This window comes from Zootoca vivipara, chromosome 13, assembly GCF_963506605.1.
Source record: "Zootoca vivipara chromosome 13, rZooViv1.1, whole genome shotgun sequence".
In the NCBI taxonomy this organism is placed as follows: Eukaryota; Metazoa; Chordata; class Lepidosauria; order Squamata; family Lacertidae; genus Zootoca; species Zootoca vivipara.
In genome coordinates, this window is record NC_083288.1 from 51,140,626 (window position 1) to 51,166,433 (window position 25,808).

Genomic DNA, 25,808 nt, shown 5'->3' on the forward strand with positions numbered 1-25,808 from the left:
TCAGGTATGCAGATGACACAACCTTGATGACAGAAAGTGAGGAGGAATTAAAGAACCTTTTAATGAGGGTAAAGAGGAGAGCGCAAAATATGGTCTGAAGCTCAACATAAAAAAAAAACAAGATCATGGCCACTGGTCCCATCACCTCCTGGCAAATAGAAGGGGAAGAAATGGAGGCAGTGAGAGATTTTACTTTCTTGGGCTCCTTGATCACTGCAGATGGTGACAGCAGTCACGAAATTAAAAGACGCCTGCTTCTTGGGAGAAAAGCAATGACAAACCTAGACAGCATCTTAAAAAGCAGAGACATCACCTTGCCTACAAAGGTCCGTATAGTTAAAGCTATGGTTTTCCCAGTAGTGATGTATGGAAGTGAGAGCTGGACCATAAAGAAGGCTGATCGTCGAAGAATTGATGCTTTTGAATTATGGTGCTGGAGGAGACTCTTGAGAGTCCCATGGACTGCAAGAAGATCAAACCTATCCATTCTGAAGGAAATCAGCCCTGAGTGCTCACTGGAAGGACAGATCCTGAAGCTGAGGCTCCAATACTTTGGCCACCCCATGAGGAGAGAAGACTCCCTGGAAAAGACCCTGATGTTGGGAAAGATGGAGGGCACTAGGAGAAGGGGACGACAGAGGACGAGATGGTTGGACAGTGTTCTCGAAGCTACGAACATGAGTTTGACCAAACTGCGGGAGGCAGTGGAAGACAGGAGTGCCTGGCGTGCTCTGGTCCATGGGGTCACGAAGAGTTGGACACAACTAAACGACTAAATAACAACAAACCAGTAACACGAGATGAGCGCCGCAACCCCAGAGTCGGTCACGACCACTGGACCTAATGGTCAGGGGTCCAGGGGACCTGTTGGTGAATGGGGTTTCTTATATATATATAATATTGTTAAAAATAAACTCCCTCTTTATTCCTCTTCACCGCTTTGAGAAGCTGACCTCCACCCCATCAGAAACACACACACACACACACACACACATTACAAGTGCCTGTCTTACTTTCCTGGGGGGCAGCAAGAGAGAGGATCAGCCCCACTGAACCCCGTGGGACTTACGTTTAAGTATATATTCTGATGAGTTTGTGGGTGCTGGACTCCCCTAAACTCCTGGGTCCAGTTAGGGGACAGCGCCCTGAGCAAGGACAAAATTTGGCACCCCCATAATATTTATTTTCACAATAATTGTGCAGGTACCTGTATAAATATAGGACTGTTGTTATTATTTTGCACCCGACACCACCCTAAATCCAACGCTGGTCCATTGGGTGCTAGAATCTCATTAAGGCTTGGAGTGTCAAAAGTTTATTAAGCTAGGCTACTCTCCTGTGTGAAGCGATCGCTAGACCCACGGTGTGTAAGCTGTGCACTAGACACTTCTAACCCTCTGGAATCAGCATGTGTTAAAAGCTAACTAAGGCAATGATAGCCCCAGGGTGAGGCTTGTGTAAATAAACCATCTTTCCGAAATACATGGCAAATCTCCGCTGTGACTCGTTTTCCAAAAGCAACCACAAACCTTGGGTAAGCATGTCTGGGACTCCCCAAAACCTTGTGACACTCAGAGATTGGGGGTGGCATGCAACGATTTATTAGGGAAGGAAATACGCTTCCCCACCCCCACCCCACCCCCAGGAAGCCACTCGCAAAGTCTCCTTTTGTAAAATATGCAGAGATTTATGATATGCAAAAATGAACCATGAAAGGAGAAGAAGGGAGGTCATTGATATTTTAGGGATGTTTAAATGATGGTTTTCCCAGTAGTGATGTATGGAAGTGAGAGCTGGACCATAAAGAAGGCTGGTTGCCGAAGAATTGATGCTTTTGAATTATGGTGCTGGAGGAGACTCTTGAGAGTCCCATGGACTGCAAGAAGATCAAACCTATCCATTCTGAAGGAAATCAGCCCTGAGTGCTCACTGGAAGGACAGATCGTGAAGCTGAGGCTCCAATACTTTGGCCACCCCATGAGGAGAGAAGACTCCCTGGAAAAGACCCTGATGTTGGAAAAGATGGAGGGCACTAGGAGAAGGGGACGACAGAGGACGAGATGGTTGGACAGTGTCCTCGAAGCTACCAACATGAGTTTGACCAAACTGCGGGAGGCAGTGCAAGACAGGAGTGCCTGGCGTGCTCTGGTCCATGGGGTCACGAAGAGTCGGACACGACTAAACAACAACAACAACATTTGTTATCCTGAAACAGCCTTCGCAAACCCCCATGCCCTCCAGAGGTTTTGGTGGCCCCAAACATCTGCCCTCCTCCTCCTCGAACCCACCTGGAAGAGCTGCTGGGGCGGCAGAGGCTGGGCCACGACCACGATGCCCTGGTTGTAGCTGGAGACGCGAGTGGCCGTCAGGTTGCTGTTGGAGAGAAGGATGTTCTTGCCGTGGTTCTCGAGGAACTCCATGGAGGACGTGGCTGCCGGCGCTTCGTTCTCGCACTGGGGGGGGGGGGGGAGGGAGAGACGCAGAGTCAGGCGGACGGAAAGAGCTGGCTAGAGGCACCGGGGAAGGGAGGAGCCTGGAGAAAGTCCCGGCTTCTGTTATTGTGATTTATTTTATTATCGGTCAATCCCAGGTAGGGCTGGGAGAAGCCCTCCTGGTGCGATAAGACTACAACTCCCATCAGCCGTAGGACGCTGGAGGCCGACGGGGGAACAGCCTGTTCCGGCTGAGGGCTGATGGGAGTTGTAGTCAAATGCATCTGGGAGGTTGGCAAGGCTGGCATAAGGGGGTGTAACATCTTACACCCCTTTTAAGTGCCTTTGAGGGAGGGTTTTGGGGGGTTTTTGGTTGTCGTTCTTGTTTTCTATCATGTATCTTGTGCTTTTATATTGCATTTTTTACGCTGTGCAGCGCCCTGAGATCTGCAGATGAAGGGCACGATACAAATTTTTTTTTTTTTTTTGTAAATTATTTTTATTAAAGAATTTCTTAGGTTACAAAGGTAGTGCAATGTCTCTTTCTTTTCATGCATCATTTTTACACATCAATTTTTTACTTGTTGAGACATTATGAGGAAGGGGGGGAAAGGGGGGAAAGAGGTAGGTGGGATGGGGAGTTGGGTGTGGTGGATTGCCGATGTTTCTGTTTTTCTTGATATGTGTAGGGGTTCAGCGTCAGCGTCATTTGTGCAGGTTCTCTGTTGTTAGTTCGTGCTTCTTTGTTGGTGAGAGAGGTCAGGATTTGTCTTAGAATGTGGTTGTTCATTTATGGTTGGCTGTGATGATCCTTAATTTCTTGCGTGAGTGGGGAGGGAGGGTGTTTTGATCAAGTTAGCCATATTGATTTGTATGCTGACGGTAATTTTTTGTCATTGTCCTGTTGGGTTGTATAAGTGATGAAGGGGAACCATACTGGGGTGAAGGTGTCTTCTTCTGTTTGTCCCCGTGTCAGTTTCAGCTTACTGGTTAGTTTTTCTAGCAAGGCTGTTTCCCATACAACTTGGTACCATTGGTCCAAGCCCACTCCCGATAAGTCCCTCCAGTGCCTGGCTACGATATTTCTGGTTGCTGACAACAGATGGATTATAAGTTCTTTATGATTTGCGTGAGCGTTGTTATCCTGAAAGATATTTAGTAAAACCAATTCTGGGGTAATTTCTAGCACTTGCTTAGTTATGTTACAAATTTCTTGCATGGATGTCTTCCAGAATGATTGAATTTTAGGGCACTCCCACCACATGTGGAGGTACGTGCCTGTGGAAGTGCATCCTCTCCAACATTTTGATGAGATTCCTGATCGTATTAGTGATAATTTTCGTGGAGTCAGGTACCATCTGTGAATTAGTTTCAACGAGAGTTCTTTTCTTTTCATTGATATAGATTTGAAAGGGGGTTTCGACCACATTTTAGTCCATTGGGTAGGGTTGATTTCATACCCTATGTCATCCTCCCATTGTCGTTTTATCTTGTCCAGAGGATCTATGGGAGTCTGAATTAGTATCTTGTAAATTGCAGATACCATCCCTTTTCCGTGTCCTTTTGGCAATTGGAGGAGGCTTTCGAAAGCTGTCAGGGGTCTAGTTGCTGCTGGTTTTACAGTTGGGTTGTTCAGAAAGGCATGTAGTTGATGTTGTGCTAACCAGGGCATTGGGATGTCTTCTAGTTTGTCCTGTATTTCTTGTGGTGTCAAAGGTTTGTTGTCTTTATAAAAGTCTATTAAGCGATGTAAACCTTTGGTTTGCCAGGTCTTCATCTGGAGGTTTTGTGCTGCATGATGGAACAATGGATGGTAAGCCAGGGGAGTTAATGGGGATGGGGTTGGAGATAATTTACTAGTTTCTGCTTTCCATGCTTTGAACATGGTTTGTGTGTATCTGTTGAGTGTTGTGGGAATCTTCCTTAATTTGTTTGGGAGAAATGGATATGCTGTGGTGCAGATATTTTCAATTGAGTCCCTTTCCAGATGTACCCATTGTTTAGTCTCGTCTTCAAGTATATATGGGATTATATGGCGTATTTGGTTGGCGTTGTAGTATGTTTCTATGTTGGGGATTCCCCATCCTCCTGCTGAGGTGGGGAGGTGAAGGTATTTGATGCTAATCCTTGGTTTTTTATGTGAGAAAATAAAAGAATGTAATTTTCCCTGCCATTTATGAAGTTGGGTTGGGGGGATCCAAATTGGAAGGGTTTGGAATAGGTAGGTTAGTTTTGGGAGGATGACCATTTTGACCATGGCTATTTTGTCTGAAAGAGTGAAACTCATACTGTCCCATCTTTTTAGGTCTTTGTTTATTTGTCGCCACAGGGGTTTGTAATTGTGGAGGTATAATTTGTTGAGGTTCTTGGTTATTTGTACTCCTAGGTATCTGAATTTGGTGTGACAGAGTTTTATTTTGGTGATATTGGTAAGTTCTTTTTGGATGTGAGGAGGGGTGTTGAAGCACATGGCTTCTGATTTACCAAAGTTTACCTGTAAGCCCGACACCATTGCAAATGCGTTGAGTTCTCTGATTAGGGAGGTTGCTGTATTTAAGGGGTCTGATGTTGTGACCATTAGGTCATCTGCAAAGAGCCCTAACTTATAATTTCTGCCTTTTATTTCCACTCCTTTGATGTCTGTGGCTGCTCGGATTCGGATCGCTAGGGGCTCCAAAGCCAGGATAAATAAGAATGGAGACAGCGGACATCCTTGTTTTGTGCCTCTTTGGATTGCTATGGTGTTTGAGTTCATATTATTAATTCTGCAATTTGCTGAGGCTTGAGAATATATTTGTTTGAGAATTTGAAGGAAGTTGGGGCCAAATTTCATTTTAGTTAGTACCGCTAATAAGTATTTCCACTCTAAGCAATCAAAAGCTTTGAGGATATCTAGGGACATAATTGTCAGTGGAAGTTTGGTTGTTTTGCTGTGTTCAATTAAGTTCAGTAATTTCCTGATAGGGTCTGTAATGTTGCGACCAGGGACGAAACCGGTTTGGTCTGGGACTATTAAATTACCTAGGAAGATTTTTAAGCGATTGGCCAAGATTGATGTAAATATCTTGTAATCCTGATTTATTAATGAGATTGGGCGGTAAGATTCTACTTTGAGGTTGTCCTTCAATGGCTTTGGGATGGAGACTATTTTGGAGTGATTCCATGTTTTGGGGATAAGCCCCCCTTTCATGATATCATTAAATAGGCGTAACATATAGGGCAGCAGGGGTTCCTTAAATTTTTTATAGAATTCTGCTGTGAAGCCATCTGGGCCCGGTGCTTTGTGTGATTTCAAGTTTTTAAGAACTGTGTCTATTTCCTCGGGGGTGATAGGGCTGTCCATGCGTTCCTGTTCTTCATCGGTTAAAGTGGGCATGGTCAGTCCTGCCAGGAATTTTCTAATTCCTTCCTCAGATGGGTTGTGGGAGGTGTACAGGTTGGAGTAGAATTCTGCAAATTCAGAAGTTATTTCTTTCGGGGAAAATGTTACGTTGCCATCTTTTTTGGTGATGCAGTGTATTCTTGTTTTAAGTGCTTTTTTCCTGCATCTATTTGCTAATAGTCTGGAGTTTTTCCCTCCGTACTCATAGAAGCGCTGTTTAGAATATAAAATATTGATCATTGTTTTGTTGATTTCTAAGGAGTCTAATTCTCTTCTCTTTTGTTCTAGAAGTTTAAGTAGTTTTTTGGAACCTGTTTGTTTGTAACGTGATGAGAGGGCAATAATTTCTTGTTCTATTTTGTTAATTTTTGAAGAGGTTTGTTTTTTAAGGAGTGCTTTCTCTTTTATGCAAACTCCTCTGGTCACCGCTTTCATAGCGTCCCATAAGAGGGGGGTATTTATATTGTCTACATCATTCTCCTTAAAATAGTTTTGGAGAGTTTTTGTGATACTTGCTCTAATTTGGGTGTTTGTGGTTAGAATGGGACTGAAAGACCATGATGGAGTGGTTTGCGTTTCTTCACCTATTTTAACAGTGACTTCTACTGGGGCATGATCTGTGATTTTGATGCTGCCTATGTTTGTTGATTCTACCAAGGGGATCAGACCCTGTGTGAGCAGGATGCTGTCCAGTCTGGACGTTGTACCATGACGTCCGGACTGGAATGTGTGGGTGGTGTCTCCTGGGTTGTGTTCGCCCCAGATGTCATAGAGACCCCTGTTTTTTAACATTTTTAGTAACTTGTAAGAAGCCTTAGTTGTTTGGGAGGGGGGGTTGAGGAGGGTTGCCTGTAAGTTTACAGGATGTGTGTTTTCCAGAGTTATGCCCTTAATATTTAAGTTAAGGTCGCCTCCTAGAATTGCTTCCCCCTCAGAGAAAGAAAGGAACTTGTTTAGTGTTTTTTGAAAGAATTCAAGTTGTCTCGAGTTAGGGCCATATAATGAGCCAATTGTCAGTTTAATTTTGCCATCTAGTATTCCTTTAATGAAAATGAATCTACCTTTTTTGTCCTTTAGGACTGTTATGGATTTGAAATTTAAGTCTCTACTAATTATTACAGCTACTCCGCGAGCCTTTCCTGAGCCTTGTGCTACCCATTGTTGACTAAAACGAGGGTCATTCAGGAGTTTGTTCCCTTTGGGTGGGTTGTGTATTTCTTGTAGGAAGGTGATGTGTGGTTTCATGGTATTTATGTATGAGGTGATACGTTTTCTCTTGATGGGATTTCCCAGCCCCCTCACATTTAGTGTGATTGCTTTTAAGCTAGCCATCTTGTTTATTCATTCTGTAGGATGGTTCCTTGCCAACCCGTCTGGGTTGTCCTATGTCCCTCACTTCGTGTTGTGTATTGAACCATTGGAGTTGCGCTGACTTATGATGTGGCGGGTGGGGGTTCAATGGGATTAAAATTAGAATCGGGTTAAAGAGTGGGAGGTAAATTATAGAGGGTTTCCTATATGTAGTTATATAGGTGTACGTTTGGGGTATTTTGGACCTTTTGGCAAATAGCCGGTTGGTCCTTGATCTCGGCTGATGTGAAGGGCTGTACTCAAGGACAGGCCTTCCCCCTTGTCGTTTGTGACAGGGGGTGATCAGCGAGATGGTGTAGAGTGGTTTTGTAATGTTAGTGTCAGGTATAAGGTTCGTGAGCAATGTTGCCAATGTTAATAGCAACATCACTGATGTGTTAGAGTGTGTGTATGTGTTGGCGCGCTCTGGTGCCACCATGTTGTTGAATAGGTATCATGTTTTAGCCTGATAGTGAGTTGTGTTATGGATGTTGGGGGAGCTGTTTTTCTCTTGTTTGGTATGAAAGGGATACTGGAGATATGGGCTGTGGTTGATGGGGAATGTGATTGAGGTTATCTGGACTGGTGTCGGGGTGGGGTTGGGATGGGGTAGATTCTATGGAGGTGTGGTGTTGGGGGGGGATATTGATGATGATAGTTATGTTCAAGGCCTATGGGGAGGGGGGAGGGGGTAGGGGGATCACCAGTCCTGCAGTTTGAGATGCTTTCCAGTTGCCTCATTCAGCTGTGGTTGTTGTTGTTGTTGTTGTAGGGTTGTTCCTCAGTGATGTTTTGGTTCGGTTGATCGTGGTTTGGCGTCCTGTGGAGAATGTTCGGTAGAATGATTTTGTGCGCGATGGTAGATGGTTGAATCGACGAGTCTTGATGTATTGCTTCTGTTGTCTCTTTCCCCTCTTTACTTCCATCCATTCATTTACTGTTATTCCACTTTCTTGATCTCGGCTGTCACTTGGTGGGTCTTTCTGTTGCTGGTTCGATGGAGGGTCGAGCCCAAGGTTCCTCAATAGTTGTTGGGCTTCCCTTTCGTTGGTAGCCATGTATTGCGTTGTATCGGTTGTCACGATGAGACGGAAGGGAAAGCCCCAACGGTATCGAATCCCTTTTTGCTGAAGAAGCTGAGTGTATGGACGTAGGTTTTTTCTCCGATTTAGGGTGTCCTGGGATAGATCCTGTAGGACCAATATGGAATTGTCTTTGTAATGGAGATTGGTTGAGTTCTTGAGGCTGTTCCATATCTCCTCCTTTTTTCTGTAGCGTGAAAAGCACACTATGATGTCTCTTGGGTGGGCACCAGGTTTTGGCAAAGGTTTTAGAGCTCTGTGTGCCCTTTCCAGATCGGAAACCTCGAGTGTCAGATTTGGGATTGTATCTTTCAACCAGCTCACAATTAGGTCTGCTGGGCTTTTCTCCTCTGCTTTTTCTGGGAAGTTGCGGAAGCGGATATTGCAGCGTCTGTTTCGGTCTTCGATGTCTGCTTGTTTAATTCTCAATTCTTCATTTTCTCTTTCCAGTTCGCACAATTTCTCATTCATGCGTGTGGTTTCATCCCGATATTGCTCTATTATTCCTTCTTGCAGTTGATTCTTCTTTTCTAGAGCTTCCACTCTGGAGGTAAGATTACTGATTAGTAGCTGTATAGGGGTCGTTGCATTTTCCACTGCAGCTTCCAATTTACTTGTCATCCTCTCTTCCATTTCTCTTAGGTGTTGTAATATTTCATCATTTTGAGGAGGTGTTGCGGTCTCATTGTTTTTTACCATCTTTTTAGTTGGTGACACCTTCATTTCCTTGACGTTCTTGGTTTGAGGTTTGTTTGGCATTCTCTCAGAGTGGGACGTGTTACGGTTAGGAGTTATGGCGATGATGATTTCTGGGTGTTGGGTTATTGGATTAATCAGGCGTTGTTGACTGGTGGCTTCTGCAGAGCGTTCGGTTTAGGCAATCATTTGTGTCATGCCTTGGTGATGTTATAAGGACGCCTCTGAGGTTGTCGTGTTCGCCTCAACAGTGTTGTCAAAGCGGTGGTCTGGTACTCAGAGAGGTGGGTGTACCAGTGGACAGATAGACAAACAAGCAGAGACAGACAAACAAACAGGCAAATGAAGGGGGGGTTCGATTTAGAGGTGATCAAGTAAGCAATCTAGCAAGCAAAAAGGGTATAAAACAAAAGTGAGGGTGGGGTGAGAAGTGAGGTAGAAGGGGAAGATAAGGAAGAGAAGAATAAAGGGGAATCCAGCTTCTGGGAAGGGGTTTAAGGAGAAGGTTTATGTATTGGAGAGAAGGAAGGAAGATAAAGGTTTATGTATTGGAAAGAAGGAAGGAAGATAAAGGTATAACAGAAGTGGGGGTTTTTTGTTTTGTTTTTTAAGTTATTTTACTTTACTTTATTTTATTTTTTAAAAGGGGGAGGTGATGGGTGGGAGGAAAGGCTACCCTATTGGAGATAGGGTGATAAACAGAGTAGATGGGGGGGATTCAAATTAAAGGGAAGAAGGAGTCGAAAAAGAGAGAGAGAAAAGGGGCAGAAGTAACAAGTGGGATGGAGGGTAAAAATAAGAATTTTTCTTAGAGGGTTAAAGTGTATGAAAAGAGGGGGTTTGGGTGTTAAAAAGCGAAAGGGATAAAGGGTAATGATACTTCTTTTTTAAAATATATATATATATATATATACAGTTAAAGATAAAAAAAAAGGAAAAAATATTATTCTCCCTCTCTCTCTTCTTCTAAAAAAAGGGGGAGAGAGAGAGGGAAAAAAATCACTTCTATTTTTATAGAAGAAAAATTTTAAGGAAAAGGAATATTTTCTAAAAGAAGGAAACGAGAAGTGTGTGTGTGTGTGTAATACGTAAATATCTTTAAAAAAAAAATTTTTTTAAAAAAAATTATATTTCTTTTTTTTTTTAAAAAAGAACCCTATATATATATATACATATATATATATATATGTTCAAAAAAAATTTTTTTTATAATAATAAAAATAATTCAAAAAATTATAACAATAAAAAATTATAACAATAAAAAATTATAACAATAAAAATAAATATATATTTGAAAATAGAAAAATCGAGGCCTTTCCACTGGGCCTTCCTCTGGGCCTTTGGCTCACTTGGCGGGAAAGTGGGCTCAGGGTGGGCCTACCTCTCTTTCAATATCGGCGGCGGAAGAAATGGCGGTGGCTCGGCAGTGGGGCAGCGAGGCCAGGACCTCTTTCCTTCCCTAGGCACCCCCGCACTTGCCTCCTGGGTCCCTCCAGTCCCGGGGCTCCGGATAGCCGGGCGACCCTGGTGCAGCGGCGCAGCAGCAGTAGGGAGGATGATTGACAGGTCGGAGGTTGGAACAAGGTTCCTCTCTTCTCCCCCTCCGAGTTGAGCGCGGCGGCGATGGTAGTAGTAGTAAGTGCAAAAGATCGCCCCGCTTACTCTTCGAGGCCCCGGCGTGCCGCGAGGCGGGAGATCCCAGGCCTGCGGGTCCCGGGTTCCCGCCTGATCAACGGCTGATTAGCAGCCGGGCGCCCCAGATTCCGGCTCCAAATTCCGGTTCGCTGGGGGGGGGACTCCTCAGCTGGTCTACCGAGCCTCCCCCCGACCCTCGCACGGCAACGGCGGCGATCCCCGCGGCTCAGGAGTCGCTCAGGCAACGCGACCACGTTGGCTGCCCTTAGGAGCTCCGTGGCGCCGTGGCACGCGCCATGATGCCTCCCTAATTCTAGTTTTGCGCTAGACTCTGCTCATGCAGGAAGCGGCCAAAACAAAAAATCTGTTATCATACGAAATATATTTAATATATTTTTTATTCTAATAGCATCTTGCGGACCCCTCTGGCATAGCTCGCGGACCCCTGGGGGTCCCCGGACCACCTGTTGGGAACCACTGCTCTCGCACGATACAAATTTAACAAACATTCCCAAGAAGAATTACTCATAGAATCATAGAATCGTAGAGTTGGAAGAGACCACAAGGGCCATCCAGTCCAACCCCCTGCCAAGCAGGAAACACCATCAAAGCATTCTTGACATATGCCTGTCAAGCCTCTGCTTAAAGACCTCCAAAGAAGGAGACTCCACCACACTCCTTGGTAGCAAATTCCACTGCCGAACAGCTCTTACTGTCAGGAAGTTCTTCCTAATGTTTAGGTGGAATCTTCTTTCTTGAAGTTTGAATCCATTGCTCCGTGTCCGCTTCTCTGGAGCAGCAGAAAACAATCTTTCTCCCTCCTCCATATGACATCCTTTCATATATTTGAACATGGCTATCATATCACCCCTTAACCTTCTCTTCTCCAGGCTAAACATACCCAGCTCCCTAAGCCGTTCCTCATAAGGCATCATAAGGCATCTTATTATTTTTTACTTCCCTACCAGAGAAGAAAGGCAGAGACGAAGTTGATGGACTATGCCGAAATAGCTAAAACGACCGGAAGAATCAGAAATCGGGAAGACCAAAATTTTAATAAGGAATGGGGGAAATTTATATCTTGAAGCCCATTGTAAACAGTCAAAATTGTTAGTAGGATTGGAATATCGCTTGTAGTTTAAGGGCGAATTCTGGACGCAATGGAGATGTAAAAGATTTGGGCTGTCATAAAAGATTAAGAAGGGAAGTCCAGGGGATTCCTTGGGATCTTGTTTTTATGATTTATGTTTGATATATCTCTGTAATATTTTAATTTGGAAAACCAAATAAATAAATTTATATATATATAAGAATAAGGGGGGGGGAGAGAGCGCGAGGACCCTCCCTATGCCACCCCCTCCCTCCCTCCCTCCCGATATTTGGGACACACTCATTGCAAGCACTCACGGGGGTGGCTGCTTCCTCCTCTTCTTCCTCTTCACTGTAAGGCTCCGAGGTGACGGAGGGCGGCTTGGTGCCGTCTGCCTCTTCCAGCAGGGAGGAGCTGACGATGGAGACGGACGTGACTCTCCCGTAGAGATCGAGCACGACGTAGACGTTCTGCGGGGAAGGGGCAGCCAGGGTGAGGGGTGGAGGAATCAAGGGGCTCCAAATGCAGGATCAGACCACAAAGGCCGCTCTCCCCTCCTGCGGCTTCAGAAACAGGTACAGTGGTGCCTCGCTTAACGAATGCCCTGCTTAACGAAATTTCCGCTTAACGAAAGGATTTTTCGAGCGGAGGTTGCCTGGCTAGACAAATTCGTTTCATGAAAAATTCGTCTAGCGAATCGCGGTTTCCCATAGGAACGCATTGAAATTCAATTAATTCAATTCAATTAATGCGTTCCTATGGGCAAAAATTTTTTTTAAAAAAAAATTCAATGCATTCCTATGGGATTCGCTAGACGAATTTTTCGTTATAAGAAAAGACCCATGGAATGAATTAAATTCATCTTGCGAGGCACCACTGTAATCTGATACAGTGACTATAATCAGCTACATTTCCATGCGTTATTATATAGAAATGTGAATCATATTATTTGAAGGAAGAGAGACAGTCTGTTTCATAGGAGTTTACAATACGGTGGAGTCATAATAAAATGGGTTGCAGGGAAGAAGGTGAAGGAAGGAGGAGATGGGAAAACCTAAGAGACCTGATGGATAGAGCCCAACCTATGGATGATACACCACCAAACTGGCGAAAGTGACCGGGAAAATCAGAGATCAAGAGGACAATAAATTTAATAAAGAATGGGGGGGGGGTTAAGTTACTTGAAAGAACACTGTAAACAACTGAAAACATTGGCAGGATTTTAAAAAACACTTGCAGTGAAGTGAGAACTATGATAAAAATTGCGTTTTGAAAAAAACATGGAGAATATGATACGATGCAGTTTGAAGAGAATATCTGGGGGAACCATGGAGGAGTGGAGGGAAGTTCGGGGATTCTGAGAATCCTATTTGTAAAATGATTATGATTCATGTATGATATAAAATGGTAAAAGCGAAAATGAATTCTTTAAAAAAGAAGGATAGAGCCCACCATAGCTGCCAAGTCTCCCGTATTCCCCGGGAAATCCCCGTTTTTCCAGCTGTTCCTAGCTGAAAAAACGGATTTTCTTTTGTTTTCCCCCGGTTTATTCTGGCGCGGCGGCCATTTTGGAACTGGGCGGAGCATGCTCAGAAGCGACTTTTGATGCTGCTCTGCCCAGTTCCAAAATGGCTGCAGTGCGACTTCTGGCGCGGCGGCCATTTTGGAACTGGGCAAAGCAGCATCAAAAGTCACTTCTGAGCATGCTCCGCCCAGTTCCAAAATGGCTGCAGCGCTACTTCCGGTCTGCTACTTCTGCCCGGTCCCTTATTTCTCCGACAGCAACTTGGCAGGTATGGAGCCCAACTATGTTACCAAATATTTTTTATGACACCACTGTGGATACATTGTCGGCGGCACTTTGGGCAACGAGGGCGGTGAGGCAGTGAGCCACGTTTACAAGGAGGCTCTTGTCGGCTCATGATGACGAAGACCGGCCTGGAGACCGGATTGGAAAGGTCTCCCCGACTTACTTTGAAAGAAAAACCAGGCGTTCCGGGGCTGAGTAAGCAAAGGGAGGTTTGTCCTTATACTTGAAGCCGCTCGGAAGCCTATTTTGGCACCAGCAGTATGATAATAATCCTAATGCCACAGGAGGGTTGTGGGGCACAAAAGTGTGTGGTACAGAGTTACCAAAACCTCCGGGAATAACCGAGGGAGCGGGGGCCACGTTCAGCCTGCGCCCGGCTCTTTACCTTGGCCACTCCAGCCGCCGCTGGGCCCATGTCCTCTCCGTCGACGAGGATGTGCATGGTGTCGTCGGGGCAGCGCTTCACCCCCACGCGACTCCCCACCTGTCCGGAAGGGAAAGGGTCACTGTCGGCTCTGCTAGGATTCAAGGCCCCAAATGCCCAGAGGGTGCCTGGTTGGCTAAAAACCCCTAGCAGGAGTTGCAGCATCAAAAGCAGAACAGGTCATGGTACCTGGGGCGTCTACAAATACAGCTTTCCTTTAACAAAGATGGAACCCCAAGGAACCCAACCCAACCACAGGGTTCCTCCTGGCCTCTCTGTTTATTCCAGGGGTAGCAGGGATCAGAGGACCCCAGGGTGGGATGAAACTGCCGTCAAACCAACAATTCATGCTTTGCTAGATGGGCAGGTGAAGGGGCTGAGCCTCAAGGAGCTTTTACGTAAGATTTGCTAGAGAGAACTCTGAGATCGCTTCCTTTGTCCGTCTTGGCAGGAAGCTGTAACACTCTATAGTTCCTTCCTGCCTAGACATCCATCTCTCTCTCTCTCTCTCTCTCTCTCTCCATCATGCTTCCTAGCTGACCACACATCCATTCCCTTGAGCTCTGCAGCTCAGACACCATTTTGTACTTTTGAGACTTCGATAAGCAGTTATAAACCTGCCTTCCGTTTGCTGCTACAGGTGAAACTCGGAAAGTTAGAATCCTGTATCGTCGGAAAGTGCATTTATTTCAGTAACGCAACTTTAAAGGTGAAACCAAGATATGAGATAGATGCATGACGTGCAAAGCAAGATATGGCAAGCCTTTATTTGTTGTAATTGTCATTATTTGTTGTTAGGCGGGTCAATTATAAATGGAATGGAATTAATGAAATGTAATGGCAATGTTTATTTTTGTTTCCTTTTGTATTATTGTAACTATTTGTTTTATTACTGTGGAATTTCCAAAAGAAAGCATTTGTAAAAATAAAAAATAATAAGTTGCATTACTGAAATAAATGCACTTTTTGACGATATTCTAATTTTCCAGGTTTCACCTGTATAACTGCTGCTTCAAGGCCTAGGTTGCAAGGCCACTTTTACATCTTCACAAAACAATGTGTGGGCATTTGTTATTTTTAAGGAGGCAAAAAGAGATAATATAAGGGAAAAGCATCCTGAATTATTGCTTCTAGAAGGTTAAATCGACCTCGTCTCAGCTTTTGGCCTGGTATAGCTGAAGGAACGTCTCCACCCCCATTGCTCAGCCTGGACACTGAGGTCCAGCTCTGAGGGTCTTCTGCTGGTTCCCTCACTGCAAAAGGCGAAGTTACAGGGAACCAGGCGGAGAGCCTTCTTGGTGGTGGCGCCCTCCCTTCAGATGTCAAGGAGATAAAGAACTACACAACTTCTTGAAGACATCCGAAGGCAGCCCTGTATCAGGAAGTTTTATAATGCTTGATGTTTTCTTGTTTTTATATTTTCCTGGAAGCTGCCCAGAGTGGCTGGGGAAACCCAGCCAGATGGGCGGGATGTAAGTAATAAATTATTATTATCAAAGTTGCAAAGGGTGGTACTCGGCTGAATTCATTCACACGAGTAAAGGAAGGATAATAACTAAGCAATACATCTTCTCCCAGTGCCTAAATCCATTTCCACGCAGAGGATCCCAAAGCCTCCCTCCAGGCCTTTCTCCCTGTCCCCCCACCCCCTGAAAAACAAAACAAAACCCTGCACTCACCCCAAGGCGCTCCAGAGAGCACCCGTAGTTCTGCTTCTGGAGGATGCCGTTCCGACGCACCTCGGAGCCTGTCACCAGCCAGGTCACCTTGGAGCGGAGGTCCAGGAGGGACGACGGCAGCCCAGCCACCGTGTAAGGAGCGTCCAAGGGCAGGAGGGTGGTCAAGCCCACGTGGACAGAGCCTGCCCACTTCTCGTCCAGCTCGTCAATCTTCACCTGGAGGGGGAGGGAGCAGGCAGGAGGGGAGAGCTCAATGGGGCACTACAGTGGTTCCTTGGTTCTCCAATGCCGTGGCATTCAAACAACTCAGAACCCAAACACTGCAAACCTGGAAGTGTTCCGGGTTTGTGAACTTTTTTTCCAGAAGCCGAACATGCTCCGTTTTCAGTGTTATGCTTCCGATTGGAGTGCCATGCTTCCGATTTGAGTGTTACGCTGAGGTCTGGCTGTTTTTGCTATTTATTTTGCGTTTTTGTGGCTCCATTTTTTTGTTCTTGTGACTGTTTATTGCTTTCATTTTATGGATCCGTGGTGTCTCGTTAAGATAGTAAAATTCATGTTAAACGGCTGTTTTAGGGGTTGTTTTTAAAAGTCTGGAATGGATTAATCCTTTTTACAATACAGTGGTGCCTCGGCTAACGAATGCCCTGCTTAACTAAATTTCCGCTTAACGAAAGGTTTTTTTCTAGTGGAGGTTGTCTCGCTAGACGAATTTGTTTTACGAAAAATTCGTCTAGCGAATCGCGGTTTCCCATAAGAATGCATTGAAATTCAATTAATGCGTTCCTATGGGCAAAAAAAATTCAAAAAAAATTCAATGCATTCCTATGGGATTCGCTAGATGAATTTTTCGTTATAAGAAAAGACCCGTGGAACGAATTAATTTCATCTAGCGAGGCACCACTGTACTTTCTATGGCAGGGGTAGGCAACCTAAGGCCCGTGGGCTGGATGCGGCCCAATCGCCTTCTCAATCCGGCCCGCGGACAGTCCGGGAATCAGCGTGTTTTTATATGAGTAGAATGTAGAATGGGGTTATTTGTGAGGCATAGGAATTCGTTCATTCCCCCCCTCCCAAAAAAAAAAGTCCGGCCTAGCACATGGTCTAAGGGATGGTGGACCGGCCCACGGCTGAAAAAGGGTGCTGACCCCTGTTCTATGGGAAAGCGTGCCTTGGTTTTGGAACATGCTTTGGTTTTGGAACGGACTTCTGGAACAGATTAAGTTTAAGAACCAAGGTACTGAAGGGAGGGGTTTGCCAATTGTGTTATTGAGCTAGATCTGATCCTATAGTTTGCATTGCCCCCCCCCCAATATTCCTCCTAAAATGCTTCTTAAAAATGCTTTCCTCTTTACCTCTATGCCTCTGTGTGTCAAAAGTGCAATGCAACAGTGAGACTTGCTATCAAGGCTAAGAGCTGACCTTGTCTGGAACACAGAATGAGAGGCAGAGAGGTTTATCTGCCAGCCTGACGCTGGAAGCTGCTATCCTTGACGCATAGTGAGGATGCTACCGGGGGCAGCATGAGTCAGCATGTGTTTATGCACAGGATCGGACACAGGAAGATCCATATATGTACTTGTGACCCCCTTGCGTGCGCACAGTTACAGAGGAGGGGGAAAGGAGCCCAAGAAGTGTATAAGAAGCTTTGCAATTTGTGTTTCTTTTCTCTTGTCGTGAGCTGATCACCTAGAGTCTGTTAATTAATTAAGAATTAAACTCTTTCTCTGGATTCAACCCCCGGTGTCATTATTGGCTATCTCTGTCCTGCCTGGGCGCAACTTAAAGGACCCTTAGTAGCTGATAAGGCTACAGTACCACTGTACTTATGTTCATATTTAAAAGCATTTGTAAGTCACTTTTCAAAATCTCCTAAGGACACCAGAAAAGCTCTGCCAGATCAGGCCAAGGGGCCCAGCAAGGCCAACATCCTGTTCTCACAGTGGCCGACCAGGTGCCCCAAAGCGAAACCTACAAGCAGGATCCGAGCAGCTCTCCCTTGCTGTGGCAGGTGGGATTCGGAGACACTGCTGGCTCGGACCGTGGAGGCAGAGCCGAGCCATGGTGGCTCGGGGCTGTTGGGTGTTAGTGCTGTGCAGTATGCAAACAGTATCATTGAAACAAGCCATAAAACCAGTGGAATGGCAGTATAAAAATCAGATCCGAGAGAAATATAAAGAGGAATTCAAGTGAAGAAAAACAAAACAGGGCCTGATCTTATGGGTCAGGGGAAGCTAGGGGGAAATGATAAGCAATAACTGGCATGCAGTTCCCCAGTCAAATTCAGTTCCAAAACTTAAATTTTCTAAAAAGGAACTGGGGGAGAAGAGGGAGAGACGAAGGGCAGAGAGAGGATCTGGCTGTGGATTACCGAGAAGGAACTGGATAACAGCCACAGCTACAGTTTTTTTCAGGAGGAGGAACGAGGAACGCTGTTGCTCTTTCCTCCTCCACACACGCAAGTGTTTCCTCGCGCACGCAGTCCTCACCTCAAAGATCTCATCTGTCTTCAGTTCCTTCATGCTGAAGACGATGCCGTGGCAATAGCCAGCTACCCGCACGGCCCGGCAGCCGTCGTCCTGGAAGGCCACGTTCTTGCCGCAGCTGCTGTGGAAACGGTGGGCGACGCCGGGGACTGGAGGGGGTGAAAAAGAATGGATGGGAAAGATTGCAAACTGGTTTGTGGTGGTGGAGGCAGGAGAGAGAGGTTGTTATCTCCCGCTTGGACTACTGCAATGTGCTCTACGTGGGGCTACCTTTGAAGGTGAGTCAGAATCTACAACTAATCCAGAAAGCGGCAGCTAAACTTGGAGCAGGACCATATACAGTGGTACCTCGGTTTAAGTACACAATTGGTTCCGGGGAGCTGTTCTCTCCCCGAAAAGTACTTAAACAGGGCGGCGATAGCGCACGTGCGAGAAGCACCGATAGAGTGCTTCTGCGCATGGTGCGCTGCGAAACCCAGAAGTAAACACTTTCGGGTCCCGCAGAGTACTCAAACCAAAAGTACTCGAACCGCAGCGGACTTAAACTGAGGTATGACTGTATTTCCGAGCAAAATTCAAAGTGTTGGTGCTGACCTTGAAAGCCCTAAACGGCCTCAAAGGCCCAGTAGACCTGAAGGAGCGTCTCCACCCCCATCGTTCAGCCCGGACACTAAGGTCCAGCTCCAAGGGCCTTCTGGCGGTTCCCTCCCTGCGACAAGTGAGGCTACAGGGAACCAGGCAGAGGGCCTTCTCGGTGGTGGCACCTGCCCTGTGGAAAGCTCTCCAGTCAGATGTCAAGGAGATAAACAACGTTTTAGAATACATCTGAAAGCAGTCCTGTTTAGGGAAGTTTTTAATGTTTGATGTTTTCTTTTTCTTTTTCATTTGTGTTTTCAAAAACAGGAACAGCGAGCATATTTAACCCCCCCCTCCCCTTCAAACTTCATACCAAATACAGCATGTATAAATATACCATGTGACTTCCCTTCCACACTTTTCCTGGTTCCTTTTGCTTTTTGACTACTGTGCGTAATCCACATCTTTTTAACCATCCAGTTTGTTATCGATTAAATACTCTATTTCAATTCTGCTGGATTCACTCGACACCTGATAAGCTACGTATTTGTCTATACTGGTTCTTAAAATATTCAATAAACATTATCCATTCCTCCTCATATTCCTAATCTTCCATTTTCTCTTATCCTGTTCGTCAGACCAGCCAGTTCAGCATATTTGAACATTTTATGCTGCATTCTTCCTTAGCGGGTGCTACACTTAGTTCTCCACCTTTGCCTATAGTAATAAACTCTCTTGTTTTCTTCGGGCCTCCGTTGTTACCATCCCCAAGAGGAAAATCTCAGGTGTTTTGGGGAAAGATTAAAAAAAAAATCTTTTTCATTATATATAGTTTCCCCAATATTCCTTAATTGTTTTACAGGACCACGATATGTGAAAAAAAATCCCTTATTTTCATTACACTTCCAACATATACCTTTTTCTTTCTTAGGCATTTTTAAAAACATCGTTGCCAATCTGGTGGGTGTTAAATACCACCTGTTTGATATGTTATTATGCTTTTAATTCTGTTAGAAGCGGCCCAGAGTGGCTGGGGCAACCTAGTCAGATGGGCAGGGTACAAAAAATAATAATAATTACAGTCATACCTCGGAAGTCAAATGCCTTGAGAGTCAAATGTTTTGGCTCCCGAACGTCGCAGACCCGGAAGTGACTGTTCCGGTTTGCGGATGTTCTTTGGAACGTCCGACACGGGTTCTGTGGCTTCCGATTGGCTGCAGGAGCTTCCCGCAGCCAATCGGAAGCCGTGCCTTGGTTTCTGAATGTTTTGGAAACCAAACCAACTTCCGGCACAGATTCCGTTCGACTTCCAAGTTATCGTTAATGGTCCTGTACTGATTCTACCAGTAGTGCTCTGCAGGGTTCCAGGCAGGGAGCGTTCCCAGTTTTGCTCTCACCTGGCGAATGGATGGGGAACGACTTCTCGGTGATGTTGCTGGTGGACAGGCTGTTGTCCATGGGCCCCGTGGCACTGGTGATCGACACCTGGACGCACTGGCCGTACAGATCAACCACAGCGTAGACCTCTGCAGCGGACAGGGTGTTTTTTTTTTGGGGGGGGGGAGACAGAAGGGAGAGAAAGGCTGGTTTAGCACAAAAGATGACCAAGAGTCTGGAAGCCAAGCCAGATGAGGAACGGTGGAGGGAGTTGGGCATTTTAGCTTGGAGAGAAGGCTATCTGTCATGGATGCTTAGTTGAGATTTCTGCACTACAGCGGGTTGGACTAGATGACCCCCGCTGTATCTAGGATTCTCTTGTCAGTTTGCATTTCTTAGTGCAGAAAGTATTGACCTGATGTGTAGAGATCTTTCCTATTCTACTTAATTCAAGAGGGTTCTGGAAGCTTCTCTGGGTGAAAGAAACAAGCAGAAGGTTCATGATGTTTGGGTTATACCTTCAGAGAAGCTGAGGACAGCTGGCTTAAACTGGTTCTGCTATCTCTTTTGTCAAGGTCTATCTCTCTTCCTTCTGGTGTGGTGTTCTGTACGTAGTAAGCTTAGTGTTAAGGTTTAGACTTATGATAAGATATTGTAAGTTTAAGTTAAGTCTGCTGCAACTGGATTTCATATGGACATATTGGATTTGTGACCATGATGGTCATTTGCCTTCAGGAGCAGTAAAGCTCTGCTGGAGGAAATATTCATTGCCTCTGGTCTATTTTTATGGGAATCCTGCAACGTGTTTAAGTTTTTACTCTGCTAACTAATACATTGGAATCTACTCTGGATCAATATTGAGCAGCATTTAATGACATCTCTAAGCCAGAAACACACCCCTTTCCGAACCATTCCAGAACCCCACTCCATAAACAAGCGCGCAAGAGCCATCTCAGTCTCCACTCCTCCTTCCACCACAAACCCTGACTTGCAGATGTGATTTCATCAAAAAGCATCCCTGGGAGAAGGAGCTAACGGAAGGCCAACCTTGAGTCCAGCCACGGAGAGCTCATTTCATCTCTCCGCGACAGCCAGCACAAACATGTCACAGAGGTTCCTAATTATGCGCACAAACACCCACTGGTTAGTTCCCAAGATCTGTCAGCCTCCCTGGGTGTCCTGGCTTAGAATATTCCACCCTTCGCCAACCACAAGCTGCCTGGGTCTCACATCTGGAGCTGTCGTCCAAAACATCTGGAGGGTGGCAGACGCTGGAATATCCGGGGACTTTTGGCCAGTCCCAGCTGCCTAGCTAGACTTATAGAATCGTGGAATACTAGAGTTGGAAGGGACCTTGAGGGTCATCCAGCCCAACCCCCTGCAATGCAGGAATCTCAGCTAAAGCATCCATGGCCATCTAACTTCTGTTTAAAAACCTCCAAGGAAGGAGAGACCACTGCCTCGCGAGGGAGTCCGTTCCACTGCCTAACAGCTCTTACTGTCAAAAAGTTCTTCCTGATGTTTCGTCCAAATCTCCTTTCTTGTAACTTGGATGCTTTTGGTACCTCTTCCCAGGCCTTCCTCTCTTGCCTTGCAAGAACTTACCCATCACATCCCTAGCAGGGATGTTGGCTGGGACCCTGCCATGAGCAGACTAAGCTCGGCCTTATCCAACTAAGCACTGGCAGGGACGCACCAAAGTTTCGGGAGTCTCTCCCAGCCCTGCCTGGAGATGCCGTTGGCGGGACTTGAACCCGGGGCGAGCAGGTGTCTTGCTGTCCCTCCCAGCCCCTCATGCGCTTACCCTTCCCTGGAGGCAGCCCCGAGCAGGCCACCCCCTGATCGACGCCGTTGATGAAGTAGTGCAGGTCGCCCTTGGCCGTGCGCATCATTCCAATGCGCGACCCTGTGGTCAGGGAGTCCAGGTCGCAGCCGTAATTGTTGCGCATCGTGTTCCCGTCCTGCATGATGGCCGTGCCGCTGGGAGGGAGGAAGAGAAAGAGGGAAGAGGACTCTGTGGGAAGCTCCTTCCTCTGCTGCGGAACCCCCTTCCCAGCCCCAAGCACTAGTGTCCTTTATTATTAATATATCATTGTGAAAACTTCATTTATAGGAAGAAAGAGTGAGAAAGAAAAAGAAAAAGGGGAATTGAGAATGAAAAAAAAACAATACTGTTGTTACCTTACCCTATGTTAACATACAGCTAAGTCTATTCTTTTCCCCCTAATACAGTCATACCTAGGAAGCCGAACGGAATCCGTTCCGGAAGTCCGTTCCACTTCCAAAATGTTCGGAAACCAAGGCGCAGTTTCCGACAGGCTGCAGGAAGTTCCTGCAGCCCGTCGGAAGCTGCATCGGGCGTTCGGGTCTCAAAGAAGGTTTGCAAAGCGGAACACTCACTTCCGGATTTGTGGCATTCGGAAGCCAAAACCTTTGACTTGCAAAGTGTACGGGATCCAAGGGGCGACAATGTCCCCACTGTGGAAGGATGTGTGGATCCAGAATTGGTCTCCACAGTCACTTACGGACTCATTGTTTATGGAAGACAATCTTACTCGGCTACAAGGAATCACAGAAGAAGAAGAGGAAGGAGGAGGAGGAGACGGAGACGACGAATGGGTGTTATTTGCAAATGATATTCTTCTGTTTCAAAGGCTCAAATCAGTATCCCTAATCCGACTGATGCTTTTGGCACCAGGGCCAAGGTTCACCGGCTCTACCAGCTTCTGTGTGCGTGAAAACTGCCAAACAGCCCTGGTTGCCGGGCCAGATTTGGGGTGGGGGCACATGCAGCTTGTAAGAGCAGCCCTGCAGCAGCCAGATCAGGACAAAAGGGGCCCGCAGGCCCCAGCGTCCTGCCTCCCTCAGTGGCTCAGGCAGACGTCCTTCATGCGGAGCCTGAAAGCCAGTCTCCGCCCCAGATCGCAGCTCTTTCCCAGCACCTTCCCTCTGACACTGCGCCGGGGCTGTCCACAAGGGCATGGCAAGGTTAAAACCTTTCTACTTACACCCAGGTATTTTAATATCAGGGTGTTTTTAATGGGTGCAATTGATTTCCACAGTTGGAGTCTATTATAACATTCCTGGCGTTTTCAAATTCCGTTATACAAGGCCCAGAAATCCACTTTAGGGTGGTGCTTTGTTTTGTTCTTGTTTTTATTATGTAGTTTGTGCTTTTATGCTCTGAAACGCCCTGACATCTGTGGAGAAAGGGCGGTATACACATTTTAATAATAATAATAAGAAGATTCAAAAGTACGGGTTAAAGCATTCTAGAGGGGAAGGACTGTGCCACGTAGCTGTTTCTCAGCCTGCAATCTTTTCTTGATGCCTCTTGCCCTGAAAATGAGTTCCTCTTGCTGTCAGTTCTCCACCCTGCCCCTGGCAGCGTGGTGTAGTGGTTAGAGCAGTGGTTTCTCAATCGTGGGTCTCCAGCTGTTGTTGGGACTACAAATCCCATCATCCCTAGCTAAGCAGGGGCAATGGTCAGGGATCATAGAGTCATAGAGTTGGAAGAGACCACAAGGGCCATCCAGTCCAACCCCCTGCCAAGCAGGAAACACCATCAAAGCATTCTTGACATATGCTTATACTCGAGTATCTATGGGTATATAATAATAATTACTATTATTATTCACCTTAGCATCCATGTGTCGTAATCGATATCAGTCATCGTGTTGGGGAACTCCAGGTCCTCTGGGCGGATGGCAGTGACCCCTGGGAAGGTGGGGAAGAGAGAAGGGGGGGGGGGGTAAAGAAAAGTTTCAAGGGAAGAAAGAGAGGGTTTTCTGCTCCTTTTCGACCTCCCTGTATTTCTCACCTGCTTCGATGGAGCCAGACCAGCGATCCACCATCTTCTGAATGACGATCTCAAAGAGCTCCCCGTCTCGGAGGGACCTGCAGTGGGGAAAAAAAGGAGGGTCCCCCGTAAGAATTATTTCCAGAGAAGCTCTGGCAGGAAGTAAAATAACTTGGTTTAACTGTATGCAACTGGAGCAACGGACAAGGAAGTGACTAAGGGAAAACAAGAACTGCACAGAATAAAAAAAATTTGAAGGAAAAAAAGACTATAAAAAGGGGAGATAAAGAAGAAAATATAGTTACAAAAGAGGAAACCAGTGAAATTTATAAAATATTAGTAGAAATGGAGGATCAGCAAGATCAATTAAAAGTGGGGAGAAAGGAGACAACGGGACAGATAGTCAAAGCTGGGGGCAAATATGGGAGAACTGTACGTTGCAAAATGTTGTCCATAAAGATAAAAGAAAATTAGTTTGGAGAGGGTACTTAACACCAGTCAGATTAAAACAAATAAACAAGGAATATTCAGTGTTATGTTGGAGGGGATGCCAGGAAACCGAGAATTATGTTCACACGTGGTGAGGGTGAAAATATATACATTTTTTCTGGCAAAGGGTGTTTAAGGAGATAACAGAAATCACTGGGATAATGCTGACTGAAAGTTCAGAGGTGGAATTATTATCAATTTACGATGTGGTGGAAGGTTCACAGGCTACGAAGGACTTGCTCACATATTTATTGACAGCTGCACAAGTCATTATAGCTAGGAAGCGGAAGGGGCAAGCGGAATATAAAATGGAAGAATGGTTTAAAGAGGTGTGGGATATAGCTATTAATTATAAATTAACATGTGCCGTTAAGGTAAGACGGGGGATACGCAGGAGGAATGATTTTGAGAAGATATGGAGAGTGTTTGAAGAATTTGTACTGTTAAAACGGAAAGGGGTCAAACCATCGCAAGAGGTGTTGAAATTTTGGGAGGTTGGATGGTTACAATGGAATGGTCTTGGAGGTGGGATGCAATTATTGTTGTTGTTATATATATATATATACACACACACACACACACACACACACACATACATACAGTGGTGCCTTGCTAGACGAATTTAATTCGTTCCACGGGTCTTTTCTTATAACGAAAAATTTGTCTAGCGAGTCCCATAGGAATGCATTGAATTTTTTAAAGAATTTTTTTGCCCATAGGAACGCATTAATTGAATTTCAATGCATTCCTATGGGAAACCGCGATTCGCTAGACGAATTTTTCATAAAAACGAATTCGTCTAGCGAGGCAACCTCCGCTAGGAAAAAACCTTTCGTTAAGCGGAAATTTCGTTAAGCAGGGGATTCGTTAAGCGAGGCACCACTGTATAGATAAGAATTCTTTCCCATAACATTAAACCACAGTTTAGTGCAGCGTTTCTCAACCGCTGTTCCGCGGCACACTAGTGTGCCGCGAGACGCTGGCTGGTGTGCCACGGCGTGCGGCGATGAGAAGGGCGATTTACATTGTCACGTGCCTGGCGGCCGCCAATGATCAACACTAACCCGCCGGAAAGCAATATTTCTCCTCCTCTTTCCCAAAGCTCAGTGCAAACGAGCCTGACGCCTTGTGAAGCCTTATTACAGGAGATTGCAACCAACATAGCAATTGGCAAGTGTTTCATACAGTCATAATTATAGTCAATATAGGGCGGCACAGAGTTAAATTTTTTAACTTTTTTAATGGTGGTGTGCTTCGTGATTTTTTCCACGCAAGAAGTGTGCCGTGGCCCAAAAAAGGTTGAGAAACACTGGTTTAGTGTAACAGCCAAACGACTCTACCAGCCCTGAACACAGAAAGGTTTTGCTCTGAGCCAAAGCCGTTCTTGACGTGTACAGAAAAAGGACAGTCCTGCTATTTAAACTTGGATCTCTTAAGGATTTGCTGGGTGCAAACCATTTCCTGTGCTTCCAAGCCTCAGGCTGCGGCGCGATTCCCCGAA

At 45.7% G+C, this 25,808-nt stretch overlaps 1 protein-coding gene across 1 annotated transcript in view; it reads right to left on the reverse strand.

The window, feature by feature from the left end:
• Nucleotides 1-25,808, reverse strand: part of NEURL4 (neuralized E3 ubiquitin protein ligase 4) — a 62,434-nt gene that overhangs the window by 12,588 nt on the left and 24,038 nt on the right. Inside the window, exons 13-21 of the mRNA XM_060281922.1 lie at nt 23,840-23,916; nt 23,658-23,736; nt 21,824-21,999; nt 20,040-20,168; nt 18,070-18,215; nt 15,581-15,796; nt 13,863-13,961; nt 11,985-12,137; nt 2,289-2,453 (exon numbers count right to left, since the gene is read on the reverse strand). Coding sequence (XP_060137905.1) covers nt 2,289-2,453; nt 11,985-12,137; nt 13,863-13,961; nt 15,581-15,796; nt 18,070-18,215; nt 20,040-20,168; nt 21,824-21,999; nt 23,658-23,736; nt 23,840-23,916 — 1,240 coding nt within the window. The remainder of the gene's footprint in view (nt 1-2,288; nt 2,454-11,984; nt 12,138-13,862; nt 13,962-15,580; nt 15,797-18,069; nt 18,216-20,039; nt 20,169-21,823; nt 22,000-23,657; nt 23,737-23,839; nt 23,917-25,808) is intronic.